The sequence below is a fragment of the Rhopalosiphum maidis genome, chromosome 2 (genome assembly GCF_003676215.2).
Source record: "Rhopalosiphum maidis isolate BTI-1 chromosome 2, ASM367621v3, whole genome shotgun sequence".
Classification (NCBI taxonomy): Eukaryota; Metazoa; Arthropoda; class Insecta; order Hemiptera; family Aphididae; genus Rhopalosiphum; species Rhopalosiphum maidis.
This window is the reverse complement of record NC_040878.1, coordinates 71,587,099-71,607,760: the sequence shown is the minus strand read 5'-3', so window position 1 is coordinate 71,607,760 and position 20,662 is coordinate 71,587,099. Positions and strand designations below refer to the sequence as shown.

At 25.8% G+C, this 20,662-nt stretch overlaps 2 protein-coding genes across 3 annotated transcripts; one reads left to right on the top strand and one right to left on the bottom strand.

Moving 5' to 3' along the window:
* Window positions 1-1,138: 1,138 nt before the first annotated feature.
* Window positions 1,139-5,996, bottom strand: LOC113551134 (1,5-anhydro-D-fructose reductase-like). The gene is made up of 7 exons (XM_026953181.1): window positions 5,893-5,996; window positions 3,736-3,903; window positions 3,485-3,670; window positions 3,070-3,314; window positions 2,730-2,892; window positions 2,512-2,609; window positions 1,139-1,223 (listed from the first exon to the last, which is right to left on the bottom strand). The coding sequence occupies exons 1-7, from the start codon at window positions 5,953-5,955 to the stop codon at window positions 1,193-1,195; spliced, it is 954 nt and encodes a 317-aa protein (XP_026808982.1). The 5' UTR covers window positions 5,956-5,996; the 3' UTR covers window positions 1,139-1,192.
* Window positions 5,997-7,794: 1,798 nt separating this feature from the next.
* LOC113554437 lies at window positions 7,795-18,377 on the top strand. Of its 2 annotated transcripts, none has more exons than XM_026958287.1 (4): window positions 7,795-7,913; window positions 8,114-8,301; window positions 17,348-17,538; window positions 18,150-18,377. In XM_026958287.1, the coding sequence occupies exons 1-4, from the start codon at window positions 7,896-7,898 to the stop codon at window positions 18,323-18,325; spliced, it is 573 nt and encodes a 190-aa protein (XP_026814088.1). In that variant the 5' UTR covers window positions 7,795-7,895; the 3' UTR covers window positions 18,326-18,377. The 2 variants fall into 2 exon arrangements, with proteins under 2 accessions (XP_026814088.1, XP_026814087.1); XM_026958286.1 differs by having other exon boundaries at window positions 7,808-7,928.
* Window positions 18,378-20,662: the final 2,285 nt, after the last annotated feature.

Below are 20,662 nucleotides of genomic sequence, written 5' to 3'. Positions count from 1 at the left end.
TAATAGGTACTTATATTATATATAAACGTATTTATACTGTTTAGCTGATCATGTATGTACCCTTTCTTAAACTATGTTAAATATAAACTACACAGATATTTAACAGAATTATATGTGTTCTCTTGACCAAATACAAAAAAAAAAAAAGGTCTAAAATTATATCAAATCATAAAAAATATTTTATTTTCCTTAACCAATGGTACCTAACAATAAGTATAATAATAAAAAAAATTATAATTTTTCGTGAATCAACTATGTTCAACAAAATAATATAGCCTCTGACACATAGATCTTGCTGAATATATTGACGAAAACTTAATCAAGATTGGTTGAAGACTGTGGAAAGGTGTAAGAGTTATCCGTTTTAGGCTTTGATTTTATGACATGTAGATAATATATCAAAATCTATGTAGATAACTATTTTTGATCGTATACGGCGTTGTCTGTGGCAAATTAAATAACACTAGTGGATTTACCTTGTCTTAACTCTGTTAAATGTAAACTACATATGTTTTTAACATAGTAGTTTAGGTTGTTTTGATTAAATATAAAATACAGTCAAATATTATATCCAATTATAATAACTATCTTATTTTGGGTAACCAATAGCAACCTTATAGAAACAAAAAAAAATTCTTATGAGTTTTTTGTGAGTCAATATTAATAATAATCGATGTAGCTACGCGGGGGAGGGGAAATTTGGGTATTAAATGATATTATGTCAATGTGCTTAAAAAGTTTTGAATTTTTAAAAGTTATACTGTTATACATATTTAACTATCATAGAAACGTAAATCATTTCTTAGCAGTTAAACCATTAAAAAATAATAATTTATAAAATTTTAATATTATTAGCGTCCTATGTACATAATTAAAATTTTTTTTTATAATAAAATATCTCTATTTATTTATTATTTGTATTATTGGTTAAAAAATTAATATTTTACTCATTATATTATAATAAGGCGAATAATTAATTGTTTTGCATCGTAGCCTTGTTGGCATAATTAATAGTTTAAATGATGTTGACATAGATATAATGGAATATAACAGTTTTACGGATTATTATTAAACGGCAAAAAGTATAGAAATATATGTAAGGTACATTGACAAGAACTATATTGATCATATTTTATTATTTTTGTTCAGAAATTATATATATTTTACGTTTAAGAATATTATCTTTACAGGATCAAAATGGATATTCTGGGTGATCTTCAATACTAAAAAAAAAAAAAATTTTAAACATTTAGTAAAAATTGTATTTTATTTATAAATTAATAATAATAATACATTAGTTGATAAATATGTGTCATTGTGTTAATAATGGGGACTAGAAACATAGATTTTGTTAGTTTCACCGTCTCATAAAATAAAAAATAACTTTCGATTTCAATTTAGATTCTTTTGAATATAAATTAAGGTTGGATGTCAATATTAACGGCCACCAACTTAACTTTTATAAAACGGGGATATCCTGAGTGCGTCCCATTAAAATCTCAAACTATATTAATTTATTAGTGTTTAATTTTTATAGCTATAACTGTGAAGCACTGTAAATGGTAGAGAAATTGCATTTTATTTTAAGTTCGATAATTGGGTACCTCTAAATGAATTGAGACGCATTAGACTCTAATTATTAGAGCTATGTCAAAAATATAACATTTTTTCTTGGGACGCACTCGAGTGATACCTTATTTCGGACGCACTTGGAACATTTAAAAAGGTAATTTTGGGACGTACTTAGGAAACTTCATATAAAACTTAAAAAATATATACGATTTTGTATTTTAAACTTAAATAAATATATACGATTTTGTATTTTAAACTTAAATAAATACAATTGTATGTATTTTATACTATATCTAAAATAATAATAGTATTTTCTTAGGTACCTACTTATTTTTAATGGTATACAGAGTGTTTAATAAGTTTGAAAACAGTCACTAGACTAATAGGGTCTGATAAACGATAATGTGATATAATTAATGTGGTAATTAAATATTTTATATTTTATATTATTAATGTGTAGAGCAGTATTATCTGTTATTGCTCTATGTAGGTATAAAAATATGTATATAGTAATTAAGTGTTTCCAAATTTATTCAATTTTTGGTATGATATATCATGTGTATAATATATATATGGAAATTGTAAAAACTGAACGTTAATTTCATATGGAAAAACGATTAATCAACTAAGTAACATATAGTTAAGGATTTATTTAGGTAAATAAAAATAAATATGCAGTAAGAACTAAACAAACTTTTTTACAAATATTGGTTCGTATTTCGATTTCTGCTTTAAAAAAATTAAATTTGGGTTTGAGTAAGATTTTTGTTTATAATATGAATTTGACGATTATAAAATTGTGATAACATGTCATTAAAAAAAGTAAAATATATTCATTTAATTTAATAAATAGCGTAATCCGTTGGTTTGGAACTATCAAACTTTATAGCTTAAAATTGGACTTCAATTTAATTAATAAAACAAGGAAATGTGACTTACTTTTTAATCATTGGGAATCGTACGATACGCCCTCCTTCTCCGTCGTCCAGACTGCGTAGAGCGTGCATGTCTTCCGTATTCAGTTTAAAATCGAAAATCTTTCGGGTAAAACGTACAAACCGTTAATATTATGATAAGGTATATAATTATTTCGTCGAATGTAATTAATGTTAACAAATAACTATACAAAAAAAAAATATATTTATATATATAAGTACTTTAAAATTCTCTACTATTCGTTGCGGGATCGTGCTCTTAGGTATGACAGCCATACCCTTCTGATTGATGAACCGCAACAACACTTGAGCTGGAGTCTTGCCGTGCTTTTTTGCTATCTTGACTAATACATCGTTTTCCAACATTTCTGGTAACTGTTTATTACTGTTTAAAAAACACCAAAAACACACACACACACACACACACACACACACACACACACACACACACACACACACATACACATACACACATACACATACATACAAACATTTGATTAGTTATTAAACCTTTTTTTCAAAGTTGAGTAATACACGAAAAATCTTATTTTCGTCTCATTACTTCCAAGATAATCCCGCGGCTTCTTTAAATGCCTTCATGCCCAGACTCGAGTAAGAGATCAAGATTATACCATTATGTTTGCAGAATTCCACTACTTCCGGGGATTGAAAGTACAAATGATTTTCGTTCTGGAGACTATCGGGTCTAATTTCACAATTATCTAATATCCTTTGTGTTTGTTTAATATTGAAATTTGACAAGCCGATTGATTTCGTACGACCATTGTGCACTTGTTCCTCCATTTTCTGAAATAATTGACGTGTCTTATTAACACTGGAACATAATTGTTCAGTTATTATATATTTTATTGTTGGCAATATAAAAATAAGTGATAACATCTTGAGTTATAAAGCTGGTTATTGATTAATGATTACCATATCCATCGTTAAGATAAAAATATGTTTTAGCAACCTACCTTCCAAATTTTTAGGTGATCCGTACTTTTATCTAACTCCATTTCACTGTAATCAGATTTACCATTTTTAAAAACACCAATTGGAAGGTGTATTAGATACATATCAATATAATCTAGCTGTAAGTCTTCTAGTGATTGTTTAATATATTTCTCTACATCTTCAGGTCGATTTCCAAAACACGGAAGCTGCGTAATAATACACTTATGTCATAATGTTTTAATCTTTGTTTAGGAAATAATTTTGAAACTACTTTAGTTAAGATGAACAGTTCTTCTCTAGTCACTTTACCAGCTGATATCCATTCATGTAAAACCTTTCCGATGACAGGTTCATTGTTGTAACCAATGGCTGTGTCGAAGAACCTATAACCAGTTTCCAGTGCTATATTTAGAGATTTTTCTAATTCAAATCCTGTAGCCTAAAATAATATTTAAAGTCATAATTTAATAGAGTAAATAAGTTATTGTTAAAAAGTTTTAATATGGTTATACATTTTAAATTATAATCAAGCTAATTAAATGATATTATATGTTATGTACGTAATTATATCAAAATACGGTATTTATTTTTGTATTAGGTATACTATTTTATACCTTGTATTATATTTGTATACACGTTTGTATAATACTGTGAGTACCAAAGTATGGTATAATACATTTTTGTATTATATAAATTGTATACGCCTTATACGATTACATTATACTATATGGTTTAAAAATGAAATTATTTATTTAAAAAAATGCAAATTTGAAATTACTTACTAAACTTAGACTTTATTAAACAACCATTTCCCGTTTGAAAATTGAATCTTATTAATATAAATTAGAGTAATTAAAAATTAAAATTAAAAGTAATAAGTAATAATTAATAACCAATGACTAGTAAATTATGAAGTAATTAATAACTATTTTAATAAAATATTAAGCAAAATACTTTTGCTTTCTCATTTCTGTAGTCCTGACAGTTAAAGTTTTGTGTATAAATATAATTAAATTAAAATTTTACTGTACAAATTTAAAACCATTGTATAAAATAATTCTATTTAGCATGTATAATACGATAGTGTATATTTTATACATTTTTAGTATACAAATGTACATCTCTGTAATATACATTTAAGCTGGATCAAAATAAAATTAATTTAATAATGTACAACTATTAAAATAAATGATTATTCTAAACCATTTCTTATATTTGTTATTTAATTTGAATGAAATTGCATAATAAAATGAAAAAAAAAACAAGGAAGTCACCCTGCTATATTGTAGGTTTCGAGTGTATCTGTCCTTTGAGTCTCTGTAATGGATGTGTTCAATCGTGTGTTCAAAATAATAAATCATTGCATACGAAAACAGATTCTAAAGAGTCAGTCTTTGTTTCTATGGATATTTTATAATTTATATATGAGGGTACTGGTCTGTTATTACTACACTATGTGCTGTAAGTTGTGTATAGCTCTGTCGAACGGAAATCTTACGATTAAGAGACGTGTTAAATAAATCAATTATTTAGTAATATAATTTTTATTAAACGAAAAATTAAATACAATTCATAAAAATTTATATCAAAAAAATTCGTTAAATATTAAAAATATAAATAGATATTAAATACTATAGATTATAATATATAATATATGAGTATATCCCAATATATAGCGCATCAATAAAGTTATTATAATTTTATAATTAAATATTTTTAATATTATTTTTTACCTTTGTTAAACTTAATTTTAATTTTAATAAAATGTATAATAAGTTCTAAATTAATTGATTCATTGATTATGTCCCTTAATCGTGCGAATGCGAGGCGTAGGGAACATACAGATTTACGGACTAGGACGATAATTAGTCATTATTAGTAAATATATAATCGGTTATATAGGAATATGTAGTTCATATAATATAGTGCTCTATATAATATAATTTTTTAATTTGTTTTTTATAAAATTAATATTTAATACTGATGTAGAAATATTGTACAAAAATATAAAACTTGGAAGGATGGTTTTTTAAAATGTTATAAAACTTTGATAACAGTTTTTTGATTTAAATATTTTATAATGTTTCTAAACCAATTCCATGAAGTGTCCAAGTTTTATTGTGTTATCTAGTATTAGGTGCTTGATATTTAGGCAATTGGAAGATTAACATTAAATATTAGTTCTTAATATACTTTAAAACAAAAATTAAACGGTATGTAAATAATTTAAGTTGTAAATAACTTTAATAGAAATATAGAAATTAGAAGTTTGATCGCTCATATTTTGAGTATGATATAACGACATAGAGGACAATATGATAGGATAATACGAGAGACATTGAGAGTAAAAAGAGAATAATTACTTAAATTCGTATATATTAATATTATTATTTACCAATTCGATTAATATTAGTTTCAAAAGACTTACCAAAAATGTCCCATAACCTATTACTGGCATTCTGCCACCCGATTGTAATTTATATGTTTCCATTATGTCTATTATGTGTAAATTAAACTTGACGCACAATATAAAACGATATTAACACTGACAAGCATTAACATTAAACACTTTTATTTATAGTGAATAGTTCAACAGTAATAAACACGGCTGGCTGTGTAAATTGTTCACACGATTTCGAAATCAAATTAATTGTATTGAAAACATACAATACATAATTAGGTATAGGTATCAATAATAATATAATTAAATTCATTGGAAAATACATTAAATAGTATATGTTTATGTGACCCAATTGGTATTGTATAAAATTAAATGGTCATTTAAAACTTATCTAATTTTGAAATCGATTTACTTTAAGCAAATATATTCATATTATATACCTACTATTATTTTTTAAATAATTTTAAAAATATTCAAAGTTACATGTGTGACAGAGGTACTGAAATAGATGAAAGTATGGTGAAGAATTAATATTATTATCTTAAAATTTATGTATAGTATGGTATTAGTAATTTATTTTTCCAATGGTAAATTAATAGGTTGAATACATTTTGTACAACACATCACGCATAATATCATTATAATAGATGGTATATCTATAGAAATTATCTAAAAATAGTATTTATTATCTATCATATTATAATATATAAATATTACGTAGGTACAATATTGTTATTAATTTATAAGTCAATACCATGTAGTTTTATACTAAAGCATGAATAGGTTTAAAGTATAAATAGTTTAAAATAATTATGTATAATAATAATGATTTAAATAACAGTGAAACGTTTCAAGTCGTTATGATTGTTGGTTAATATTTTTTGAATGACATGAAAAATGCAGTATAATTAAAGACGATTTTAAAAATTAGAAGAAATTAGGCTTTATTTTTTAATTCCAGTAATAACAACTTATGGGTAACCTTTCAGTACATTTTTATATTTTCGGTATGAGTATTTTTTAATACTTATACCAAAGTATACACAACTTAGTATACATATTTTTACAAACTTTTAATTATCTTTAAATACACATATATAAACATAGGTATAAAGCCAAAAAGTGTGAAAATATGTATAAAAAGTTCTAATTAAAACATTTGGTGAATATTTCAATTGTCAATGGTCACTATTCGGTTTTGAATATAACAACAATAATAATAATAAATTCTGTTTTTCTTAATTTTTCTATTATATCTTATTGATTATTATAATAAATATTGGGATTTTTTTACTTTTGATTCCTTAAAGTATTAACTATAGTTCTAATTTTCTACCAGAAACCACTTTCAAAGTTGAAAATCTAAACATGTTTTCTACTAAAAAGTGTCTCCAAACACAAAAAATAAAAAACAACACTAATCATTATATTGTTATATTATTTATTATAAGCTTAATAAATCTTTTTAAAAAAAATACATATTAGCACGATTTGGTTTGTTTAATGCATAGTCAAGATAAAACATGAGTTGATAGCTTCATAGTCTTAGTAATTTGACAGGATATTATTTTATGTGACTCTTGGAAGTTAATAAAAAAAAAAATTTAAAACGGATAGTTATGAAATGCATAAATAGTCGAATATTATTATTATTCACAGATCGCATTAATTCGATTAAACCGATCGAATTTCATTTAACAATAAATAGCTAACAGTTTATACTACGTAAATGGTATTATGGTAAAATACTATTTATTTATTCGTAAAATTGATACAGTAATATTATGCCGCACTATGGCTACCAGTCGGTTTACGAACATATTTTTATCTGTCCGGTGTCGTTTTCATACCGGAATAACATTATCTGAAACAAAATTATTCAAAACCGTCTACATCGTGTATATATTAATATTATTAATATTATTATGATATCTTGTGCAAACGCATGACTCGGACGCGTGCACTCGTCCGCAATCGGTTGTATTCGTTTTCATCAGTGCAGGCCACGTCGAAACGGCTCGTGACTAACCATGAAGTTTTCAAAAATCGTACGCTACACCAAAGTATTCTTATTTTATTTTATTCTTATTATTATTGTTATACTTTTGATTGCCTCCCCCGCACCGTTATATTATTTGCGTTTGTTAAAAAATGTTCAGGAACAGAAACAGAAAATTATACAATTATTGTTGTAATATTATATTTCGTATAAATGTAATGTTCGTCCTTTTTTGGTCTCTGTGCATAGATGATCGTACACCGACACCGGCGGATGCTTGTTTTCGGTAGCATAGCGGTCGTGGTAGCTCTGATACTGACAGCCAAGCACGAGAATAACGTTCGGTTCATCAGCAGCGACATGGAAAATGCCAGGCCACGCGATGTCTGGGAATACGTGTCGGACTTCTCTAATGTGATGAAGCTCAATCCGACCATGTAAGTTTACTGTGTGTATTTTATTAATACGCTTTTATTACAATTATTTATATTGTGTATATTTATTAGTAACAGCAATCCGCGAAATCTATGGAAGTAATTATCAGAAGACAACAAATCATAATTAAATTAAATTTTTTTAATTTTCTAACCTTTCCAAGTACCTTTTTTAATAGTAATGATTTAGGTTGAATATGTTATACTGTGTGCGATGCAGCGTGTGCATTATTTCATGTTCATTGTGCATTTCGTGGTACCCACATAAAGTTCTATAATTTTACATACAATTGAATTTTTATAAAATAACCTTGAAGGGTGTTACACGGTTCAAATGATATGTTGAGAAGAGAAACGCTTAAACTATATTATAAAGTAGTATACACACGTTCGCTATAGATATATTGCAGCAGTTCTTAAGGGCACCGCGAGCTTATTTCAGTGACTCGTAGGAGAGCGAAAACAATTTTTTTTTTCATTAAAGAAAACTAGTGTTTATTTTTATCATATTCCTCGAGGAATTATACCATATTATAACTCCATAGTTAAATTTGGTCCTACAAAATGGTACCACCAGCTTAAAAGGTTGGGAACCGTATATATATATTGCATTTTATAATGGAGGGAAATTATACTGATACGATATATTGTAGAAAACATATAAAATAAAGATAATGCATAGGAACAGTAAGTATATAATATACGGTATGAAGTATTACTGCATATTAGGCTAAGTTTAAGATTTAAAATTATCATTTGTCTTTAGAAATTGCACATTTTGACGTCTCTTGTATTATTACAACCTCTATAATAATATGGTATGCGGAGGATCATTTGTATTTTGTGCACCTACCTGCTAAAAAATACAAATACAAAAACAAAATAATATTTAAAAATACAACTTGATACATTTTTTTAGTTTGATATTTATGTTAATTCATGTACTAGAATATTTTTATATTTTTAACGGCGAATTTAATATGCATTAATTTATCAAATCTTTAATATTTATACACGTATCGAAAGATAATAGTATTTTTTATAATTTAAATTTGCAAGCAGTGAAGAATAATTTGATGTGATCTAAAAAGTCTATACTGTCAAATCGTATTTAGATGAATTAATTAATAAATGCTCACTTTCGTTTTTAGTTAATTAGATAATTATTATTTTATTACGAAAAATCTGATAAAACTATGATTTGTGAAGTCATGAAATTTAATATTAGTATTTCCAGTATTCACGGTAAATTAACAGCATACAGAAGGAAAATAATAAGTATATTATACAACAATTAATATTTTAACTTTTAACATTCGCAAATTATTCGCATAAAAAAACATATTAACTTATCTCAAACACATTCAATAAAAAAATTAAATTCATTGATTTCAGTATTGTTTCATTTTTATAAAATAATCTACTGTAGAATTAACTACTATAGCGCACAATACAATCTTATCTATATAACTCGTGTACCTACTATATATTATTCATAGATCGCATTTTTGTTAAATGGTATGATGTAGGTTAGTAAAAATATATAATATTAGGAATATTAAAATAATAATATAATATAATATAAGGTTTAATATCTAAAACAACTATATTTATATAAACTTGTAACTTCTACGGTCGTTCGGATACTTATCGATCTAAATTTTACAACTGAACACCATGGATGAGTTTAGAAATTTAAATGTTGAACAACTTTAAATTTTTTAAGAGTATAAAAAAAGATAACAACAGTGAACTTTAAGTTGATGGTTGCATTTAAATGTTTAAAAACAGTTATCGAGAAATGAATACGAATTAAAATTTGCGTACAATATTGTTAGAATACCTACTATACATTATACATAATGCATAAATATATTTAAGCAAATTCTTATTAATATAAACAAATTGACAAGGGTTATTTTGAAGTATAAAATACCATATTTTTTTTTTTGTTGATTAACCTCTAAAAAAAAGTTTTCAGAATAATAAATTGTCGCCCATTTATTTTCTCCCCTAAAGTCTATAGTATAATATACATCACATCAAATGAATGATAAGTATCTTTTATGTTTGCGATTTTAGTCAAATAGGTTTTAACTCAAATTGGCCCTCCGAGTGTGTCACAAAAGTTTAAATTAAACTTTCTACTGTTCTACCTTTATTTTTCGTAAATAATTTCTTATAAATTGCCTTGCGTCTCTATTGTATATCCTATGTATTTTTGAAAAATACAATTTAAAAAAATAAGTATGTTTTCATTATTAATGGTTGACTATACAAAAAGACTTTTCGTAATTTCATTGCAGTTTAGTACATTTTATACTCAATACAGCATCTTAATAGACCATTTATCATTTGCCTACATAATCGTATTACTGAAAACGTTTGGAGAATGATATTTTACCCCACTGCCTGTTATATGCTTACTTTTTTCCATTCTCCTTACTTTTGTAACATATTTGTGACAATTCTTAGTCGAATATCAATGTGGGACCGTATGCATTTTTTATGCATTTCGACCGGTCACAAGTACAGTACATACTTTACTTATGGTAAAACAGTTTATCACACGTTAAATATTAATTTTAATAACACCACAAGAACAATAATTATTATGGCATCATAATAGGCGTATATATCATTACGTTTGTAGTTTCCCGAAGGTATATATTTATCTATAATACAGTTGGTACAGTACAGACGAAAATAAAATATATTGACGTTGTTGGTGGTTTTTTTATAAATATAATATATTATATATCACTGACTAGACTACTGTTATGTAATTGAATTTTATTACCCAACACACGGTGGTGGTGTACCAGAATATAATATACTAAACGATAACAATATAATTTATTATTTTTGTATGGTCTAACATGGTGCGATTCTCGTCGGTCACTCCTGTAAAACTTTACCAGCGAAATTGAGATTTTCTTGTGAACTACATAACTACCTATACCTACACACACACATACGCATCACATCACATTGAACATTTACGTATATAAATAAATATATATATATATATTTATGCAACATCGATATCGGCAGAGCACGCAGAAAATAGGTACATTATTATAGTATATTGTGTATAAAAGCTATCTCGGTGATACGTGTTTACGAAATAAAAATTACGATCGGACGGTACTATGTAACGATTCACAGTTTATATTATTGTTACTATTGCCTATTATTTTTGTTATATTGTCGATAAAAACAATAAAACTGCAGTGAAGTCTGTACTAATGTATACTATACAGTATACACATATTCACTTACATTCATAGTGTACGCAATGGACAAAATATTATGCTCAATGGGTATTTTTTTGTCCATCCTCATGGAATAGGTAGGTACTCAGTAGGCTAAAAATGTTGAAAAAAACATATTTAAAGAATGTAAGTCTTCCAGTTATCAAGACCCAGAAGTTCTTGCTGAACGGTTTTTTTTTGTATTTTTAATAGTAGTCTGTCAAGTCTGACCATATAACTATTATATGTATTGGAAAAAATATCATACAATATTTTTGATTCATGTCTCACGTTCTAATCTTTAAATTTATTTATACTCATGGATATTATTATATGTATCATATTATAATAAATGTATGAATACACCTATATAATTTTACATTAGTTAAATAAATATACAACTCTAACGAAGAATTTACTCAGAATTAAAACTTTAGAAAATTATAATTTTGTTTTTATGATTTAATTATTATTCATATGAGTATGAAAAATCAAATCAACAGAACATAATATTGTGATATTATGGTAGTAACTTCTGTATCTATCTAGTATAGGTTTGTTATGATCAAATTATTATGTCTGATGGTGGCACAAACGTTATATGTATCGGTAGTTTTTAAAATTTATTAAAGATTAAGAATGTTTTATGAAGGAATTATGTAAATTAAATGTGATGTGTTTATTACAATTGTGATTGAATTCAAACACTTAATAATTATAAAAATGTCAATAAAATAAAATATTTATTATTTTTTCACGTGGTTTCCAACAAGGCCCTAATGCATGCAATATTTTAATATTTTATATTAAGTACCTTAAGATTTCGATTTGTGTAAGCATTTAGCTCATGATTTAGATTTATGTATTTGTGATATAGACTGTACAAACTTATATCATATCAAATAGTTTTACTACATACTTATGTAATAATTACGCAATGAACAATATTACTATTTGCTATACACAAAAATACGTAATATTGTGTTTAAGAGATTAAAATTTTCAAATATTTCAGTCACAGTCGGTGGTTAATGTAAAAAAAAGCAACAATTATGTCATCTATTATTTATGTAGATCTAAGAAAATCTGTAGGCTTAATAGACACAATCGGTACTTGGGATTTTGGGAGGTATTTTTTTTTAGCGAATCTATTGTTGACAACATCCCATATTGATTTGTAAGGGTTCAACTAGATGGCGCTACACTGTTGGACGCAAACAATTTCGTTTTGAATTCATCATAATGGTAATGAAAATCGGTACTATAACATTATTATGGGTAAATAAATGTTTCAAATGAATTTCTGTACTGAATATTCAATTTTTTCTAAGCTATTATTATTACACTTATTATTGTTATTATTATTGCTATTATTTTGTTTTCGAAAGCATACGAGTAATATTGTCAATTGTGAAATTACCAATGTATGGGTATTACGATTTATTTCATTATGTGATAATTTTAGAATAGTAGAATTAACGACATTGAGTGTTTTATTATTTCTGTTATTTTTCACAATATCTTATACTAAAAACGCATTTGCTCTTTTTTGTAGTGTATTGTATTTTTTTTTCATATATATATATAAAAGCAAACGAGCTTTCGGGATTTGCTCTGCCGCGATCATAATATTATTATTATCAACGGGCACTTAACGGCGCAAGCCCGGATTTCGGGATTTTCCCCTAACATATTATTATTATTATTATTATTATTATCATATAAACGTACGGTCAAACTATTTCGTAGTTGATTCGATTATGATGGAATAGAATTAAAATAATAGTGTACGCGCTATTATGTGCACACGGTCAATAGTCTCGTATATACAAAACAATACAAGTACTTATTATGGAATTTTAATATAATCCTAACATACTACGATTTTCATAATATTACTCGATTTGACATAATATTTGGTTGGGAGATTTTCATTTTAGCCACCGTTTTATAATGTTTTTATGTCTTACCACAATATTAGAATAATTCTAACAGTAATCATTACTGTATTAATATAATGTTGTACATATTATCATATTATGTAGTATAAGATATGTTTGTATAAAATGAAATGAAGAATTTTATAGTTCACACACTAAGATACAAGTTTCACGGATGTTTCTTAAATCATTTCACAGATAATCATCGTATTTTTTAATTATTATTATTTTGTCTCAATAACATTGACTCGGGGAAATTTAAAAACAAAACTAGAGTCCATTGAAACAATGCCAATATCTACTTTGTATCTTGTTTGTAGTTAGAAATGTTAGAATATAGTATTTATGGTGTAATTTAGAGGTAATACGAGTACTCACCTTTGATGAAGGTCGTAAATTATTATTATTGTCTTTGATTGACTTTAATTTTATAAAGAAGTCTGGTAGTTGGTCTTCGTGGTCTTCTAAAATCATATGTTGAGTTGGGTACGGTCTTAGTTTGCAGGTTTCTTTTCAGATTTTGAACTTTATAGCTTCTTTACTCTAATTTATTGACTGCCGTAGAAATTTTAAAATTTATTTTTTTTATCCATGTCGGTTAATTCCGTTTTGTTGTGAATCTATTTCGCATGAACCCAAAGGATTTTAGCGGTATTTACAGGAATTTATTTTGAAGAGTTTGTAAGGTTTTAATTTGTGCTTTGGTTAAAACAGCTGCAGCTTCTATTGGGCATAAGTAGGTTAAAAGCGGTCTTATTTTTTTTATGTATCATTGTAGATAACATTTCATCTGTAGGGCTTGACTTGTGATTTAATAAGGGGTACCTATATGATTTTCATCCTTGCGGGATACGTATAAACAATAAACATCATTATGTCAAGCTCTATTATATGTGTTTTATGTAATAATTTAATTTCATAATATAATCAGTCGGGCTTTATTGTTTCTTTTAATTTAATCAAGTATGTTATAATTACTACCTGCAATAGGACTAATATAACTTTTTTATTTTGTTTTATCAAATATGCTTATAACAACGATTTAAGATTATATGATATGTTTATCTACGACGGATACATCTTTTTTACAATTTCATCCAAACATTCTAAAATCTGAAAAGTATGATAATATTGATGATTAGGGTTTGGGACTTCATTCCTAAAAAACCTTAAAATATGCATGTATTTATGCCCTAAAGAATTATTAAATATACTATTAAAATATGCATTTAAAAAAAGTTTATTTGTAATAAATAATAATAATATTTGTAGATATGATGAATAAATAAATACATTTGATTATATAGATTAATTTGATTAATTATTTTGTATTTTTCAGATTTGTATTCATTTTACATTGAGTTTTAGTCTAAAATAAACATTTCTAATTTTTTTTAAAAAACAACTTAAATTGAATATTTTTAATATCTAATAGTATTAATTACCTTGAGCGTTATATTGAACTATTAGATATTTCCTTAAGTTGGGAATTAAAAACTTACTCATTCATATAAATAATTGTCAAAATATATGCACTTATAAATGAAAATGGTTAAACATGCAAAATATGCAACTATACATTTTAAATATAAACTCGTATTGCTATGAAACAAATGTCTATATTACTTAGCTATATTTTTAATGATTATTTAAAAATATGCAAACTCCTAGAAGTCCCGAGCCCTATTGATGACAGTAGTTGACAATTAATTATGAATTTGACCTAATTTTATTTTATTCAGATTTATTCGTGTTTAATGTGGTAGAATTTAAATTTTATGTTTTTAACAAATTATATATAGATGTAATATATCATAAGTATGCATATTGACTAAACGTATTGCAGTTAGGTAATAATATCATACACGATTATTTAATGTAATTTTAATAGACAAATAACGACTATTATAAGGATATATTATATATAGTGAATAAAATCAATTTAGATGATTTTTATTATTAAGAAACATAACGTACTTGTAGAGATATTCTCAGCTAATATTGGTTTTTATTTATTTAAAGATAGCATGGTCAACAAAATTGAAACTTTCTTTAATACCAAACACAAATCAATAACATGTTTTACTGATACAATTGGATACTTTAGAAAGAAACGATATTGATATTTGTAAAATTAATTTTATTTCTAAGTGGTATATAAGTTGTAATATATTTTTCATTTTTCGATATTATTTCTTTTCAATTTCAATTACTTTTTAAACAAATTATAATTGAACAACTTAACACAATATTAAATTAGCTCTTGATTTTATCTCTATTTAATACTTTTTTGGTTTTTTTAAACAATAAAACTTTTATTTATTTTAGAGTTATGAAAAAAAATGTAAATGTATTAATGTAAAAACAGTATTAACAAATTGACCATTATAATTATTAAAACTAATTTCAAAATTCTACTTTTGAAAAAATTAAATAATGAATTATTTCTGATTTTTGATAAATTATGTATAGAATTAATAAAAATTGACAATGGACAGAAAAGTAATTATTAAGTAAATAAGTATTGATACATATTATTATGCAATTTAATTAAATTCAATAATAATATGCCAAAAGTGATTTGAAATTGGTGATACCATTTAGCTATTACTGGAATAAAGCTGAGAATAATATTTAATTATACAATTGACTGTTAAGTATACTAAAAATGTTTTAAATAAAACAGTTTAATCAAATTATAATTTTATTTTTATTAATATAATAAATCGATTCTCTTATTGAAAAAAAATGTAACCAAATTGCCTATTTATAACGCCGTATTAAAGTTTTATTATTGAAATGGATCACTATAATAAAGTATAAACCATAATTATTTAAAAGAGATAGCAAAATACTAAATAGTGACTCAATAATTGCAGTAATTCCAGAAAAAAAAAATGGAAAATAGAGTAGGTATCATAGTATGAATATATTGCTAGTTAAGTCAGTTGTGGATATGAATAATAATATAAATAATCGAATAGAAATTAATTCGGGTGTACATTTTGTCTGATATTTAAAACTGTACGAATCATGTGCGATACAGGCAACATCATTTGGCTTATCTGGCACATGATGCTTTTTGTAGACAGAGAAGCGTCGTTTGAAATTTACGTTGAATAAATGAAAATTTATGCCACCCAGCATTTGAATTGTACATAATTGTATAATATTGTATTTGTACAATACATACGAATTATTTGAAATGTTTAGTATCTATTATCTAACTATAGAAAGTCCGTGCGCTGATGACCTCCAAAATAGAGGTTAATTTGGGCAGTATCACGAGCGAACTCAAATACATTTTAATACTTTTTTGGACTATCCTCAAGTGCCATACTTAATTGTGTTCAAGATGAAGTGGCATTGGATGAGAGGTGGTTGGTTTTTAGGTTATGAATTACGATTTTGTTTACTTATTGCAAATTCATATAATGATGTTTTATAATAAATATTACTAGAATACATTGTACAAAGAGTTGTAAAACAATATATTTTTTAAAATAAATAACTACAATATTATACGTCACAAGAATAACCATATTTTATTTTAGGGTCATTTTGAAAATGCGTTTGATAAAGGCTAATGCCTCGTTGATTTATTATTTTAAACATGTAAATATTGTAGACTCATCACTCCCGCATTGGCTGTAACTACGGTGGTTGTGGCAAAGTGTATTACTTTGTTATAAACTGTACTAACGTTTCATTGACAATAGTATATTATTATATGTATAGACAACTTTCTATACGCTATACAGACATACAGTTAAATACAATAACTTTCAAAATATATTATTCTATGTAATCGTAACCGAGTAAATGTCATTTTTTCACATTTTTCATATTATATAGAATGAAATTCATAATAACGCACGAATCGACGGATTACAAACAATGGAACTATACGGTTGAGTATGAAGAACACTTATCTCAGATTCCGTTCGTGATCAACAAGATTATCGGCGATTTCATTGTAGACAAATCACATTCGCAACCCGCAATCAAATCAACACACCGGACATGTTTTGCCAAGATTTATTGTTGTAAGTATAGCGTGCGCGCACTTACACATACACTAATTTGTACACACACACACACACACACATACATTTGTCTAAGTCTAAATTTATATACCTATCTGGAATTATCTAAATATAGGTATTAAACGTAATTTAATTTGAAAAAATAAACTTTTTTTCACAACCTATTAAAATATTCACTTTAATATTGAGCAAGCCTAGTGGAAACTTTGCATCATGTAAATTGAACATATAACATAGGTAAAATGAACATTATAAAAAATAAACTGTTGTGTTTATGTTTATATGATTGTGAAAATCGACTACCGCCTTTCTCACTTTTACGAAATAGAACGTCCCCCTCGAGACAATGGTTCACCTTTGATTTATTTTATTTAGTTTAATATTGTATATTATTTAATAGCACGTTGTATTCTATGGAAACACGTTGCCACTCTCGTAGCCAACTACCCAGTTCCGGCCGACCTCATTATCAATTCATTATATACATGTTTGATTTTTGTCCGCCCTTTAAAAGCAGTATACATTTATATTTACACCAAGTAGCGCAGTTGAACTATAATTACTATACCGTTTTTCATGGCGTTGGTTCACCTTTAAACCATGTGTTTTAGTGAACACTAAATCGGAAATGATATTTGTGGACCTATTGAACGGCACTAGAATCGTGGAGAAGATCAAGTACGAATGCCCGTGGTTGTTGACCAGGTTTTGCATGAATGAAGTCCTCTACCAGCGGAAAGAGATATTCAGACAACTCCAGACCGTGTTCTCGTACACAAGACATTAATTTTATTACTATTTATTATTTATTATATTATTATTAAAGTTACTTTGTTTAGTTTGATTTTATTTATTTATTTAAAAAAAACATTTATTTATTTATACTTCATCTTTATCGTAAGATGACAGTGCGCAGTTAGTTTTCCTATACTATAGTTTAATTAATAGTTTCCGAGAAATAAAGATTCCCCCCCACCTTCAAACAAGAACAAAAGAACAAAATTTAAATTGTTAATTCTTATTTTTGACTTTTTTATTTTTTTTTTTTTTATGTAAGGGATTAATTTTCTTTTGACTAGATCGAAAAGAATAATAATAATAATAAAAAAAACCGAATAATATTATTATTAACGCATTTTTTTAACAGAGTTTTACTTTTTGCACTGCGTAAAGAATAAAAAAAAAATAAAATATTGTATTCTGGCGGTAGCTGAATGCAAATGAAAGAGCTCGATTAACATTAACGTTTTCCTTACATATTAACATTCCAACAAATATCTCTTTAATATAAACAATATTTTTTTTTATAGTTTTGTGATTTTAAGTATCAGTGTATACATTTTTTTTTTTACATTAAAATATAATAATATTTCCGAACCCACACCAATCCCAGTGAATGACCGTCTACAGCTGAATGTTTATGCTATATTAATGCACAGTGCACACAGACAGCCTAAAACGTTTCTCGTTATTTACAATATCAAATTTTCATATTTAATTCGAATCATTTGAATAATGTAAAGCGCTTTATTATGCTTTTGAACTCGCAATAAACATGTGAAAATAAACACCTGTTCATAATTTATCAATATTATAAAATCTCGACTTTTATTTCTACATGCTTAAACGTCAAATAAAAAAAATATATTCCTCGTTTATTCGTGAATAAAACAAAAAAGTGGGTCACCGATAGTATTGTAAAGCATATTATAGTATTATATATAAAATAATTATAAAGGGTCATTCGTAAAATTAATAATGGTTTTATTGTTTTAAACCAAGAACCGAAAAAAATTTAAAAACTATTAAGCTCCGTTTCACCGTAATAGTGCTTATTCAACTTTTTAACAGTCTCTTTATTTTGTTTTTGAAATAAATAAATATTAGTGGTGTGAGTGTTTTATTGTTTACGTATATAAATTATATTCATTATAATATATAATTATATACACAATATAATGACGTTTAAGTTTTATTTACAACACAGTATAAAAACATATGCCGTAACACACACACATACACACACATATATATATATATATATATATTACATGTATTATAATATGTCTTATATTGTATATTATATATACATTAATATATATATAAAAATATATTAAAAAGCGGGGAGAGCATATGTTTTATTTTTTTTAATAATAGTAACAATACTTATTACACTTGTTCCTTTAATATTATAATATACTAATTTGTTTTAATTTATGTATAATAAGTAGTTGTCAACATTTATACTTTTGCATACCGAAATGACAATATTGACAATAATATTATACAATATTATTTGCTAGATTAGCTAACACCCAAACAATTATAGCACAAAAACAGTCGCTGTGCTGCATAATAATAGATGTAAAGTGTACTTCTTTGTAGAGTAAAGGATAACTTTAATGGATGTATTATAATACATCCATACCATTGCATAAGAAAAACTATTTTGAGTGAAGATGGATCTGTCAGACTATAATTTTAAGAATATTTTATAATACGTTTGTATTGTTATTATTAATACAGTAGGTAAAATTAAAATTAATTTTTGAAAAAATAAAAACCATCAAATTTATTTTATAACAATTAGTTATGTTAATACTATTTCGTATAATATTAAGTATAGATAATAATTATTGAAAATTAGAAACAATAATAAATAGATTGATAATCGACCGTACCCGCTTAACACGCATAACGATTACCTCATGAGAAACAAAGAGCCGCTAACCGGCATTTTGTGTGGATTGACATTAAAAGTCAAACGCAAAAAAAAAATAAGCAAAATATAATGTTAAGAGTTGTAACTTCTAATTATACGAGCACACGTTGAAGACTCGCGGTCGTCACAATGTTGGTTAAGAGCTTCGGTCACAGAGACTGTTATTAAAACGGCAAATGCTTAGTGGTGTATACAATATAATGTATAAATATGATTTTAATAATTATAACATGATAACGAACTGTTAGTACTTATTAGTGACGAGTAATTTTTCCAGGCATTCGTTATTACAATTTAAATTATTTTTAATTTTAACACGAAAGGAAAGGGGTGAAAAACGTGAGAATATCGTCATGGATACGTATCGGTATTATATAGACATAATCAAAATGTATTTATTTA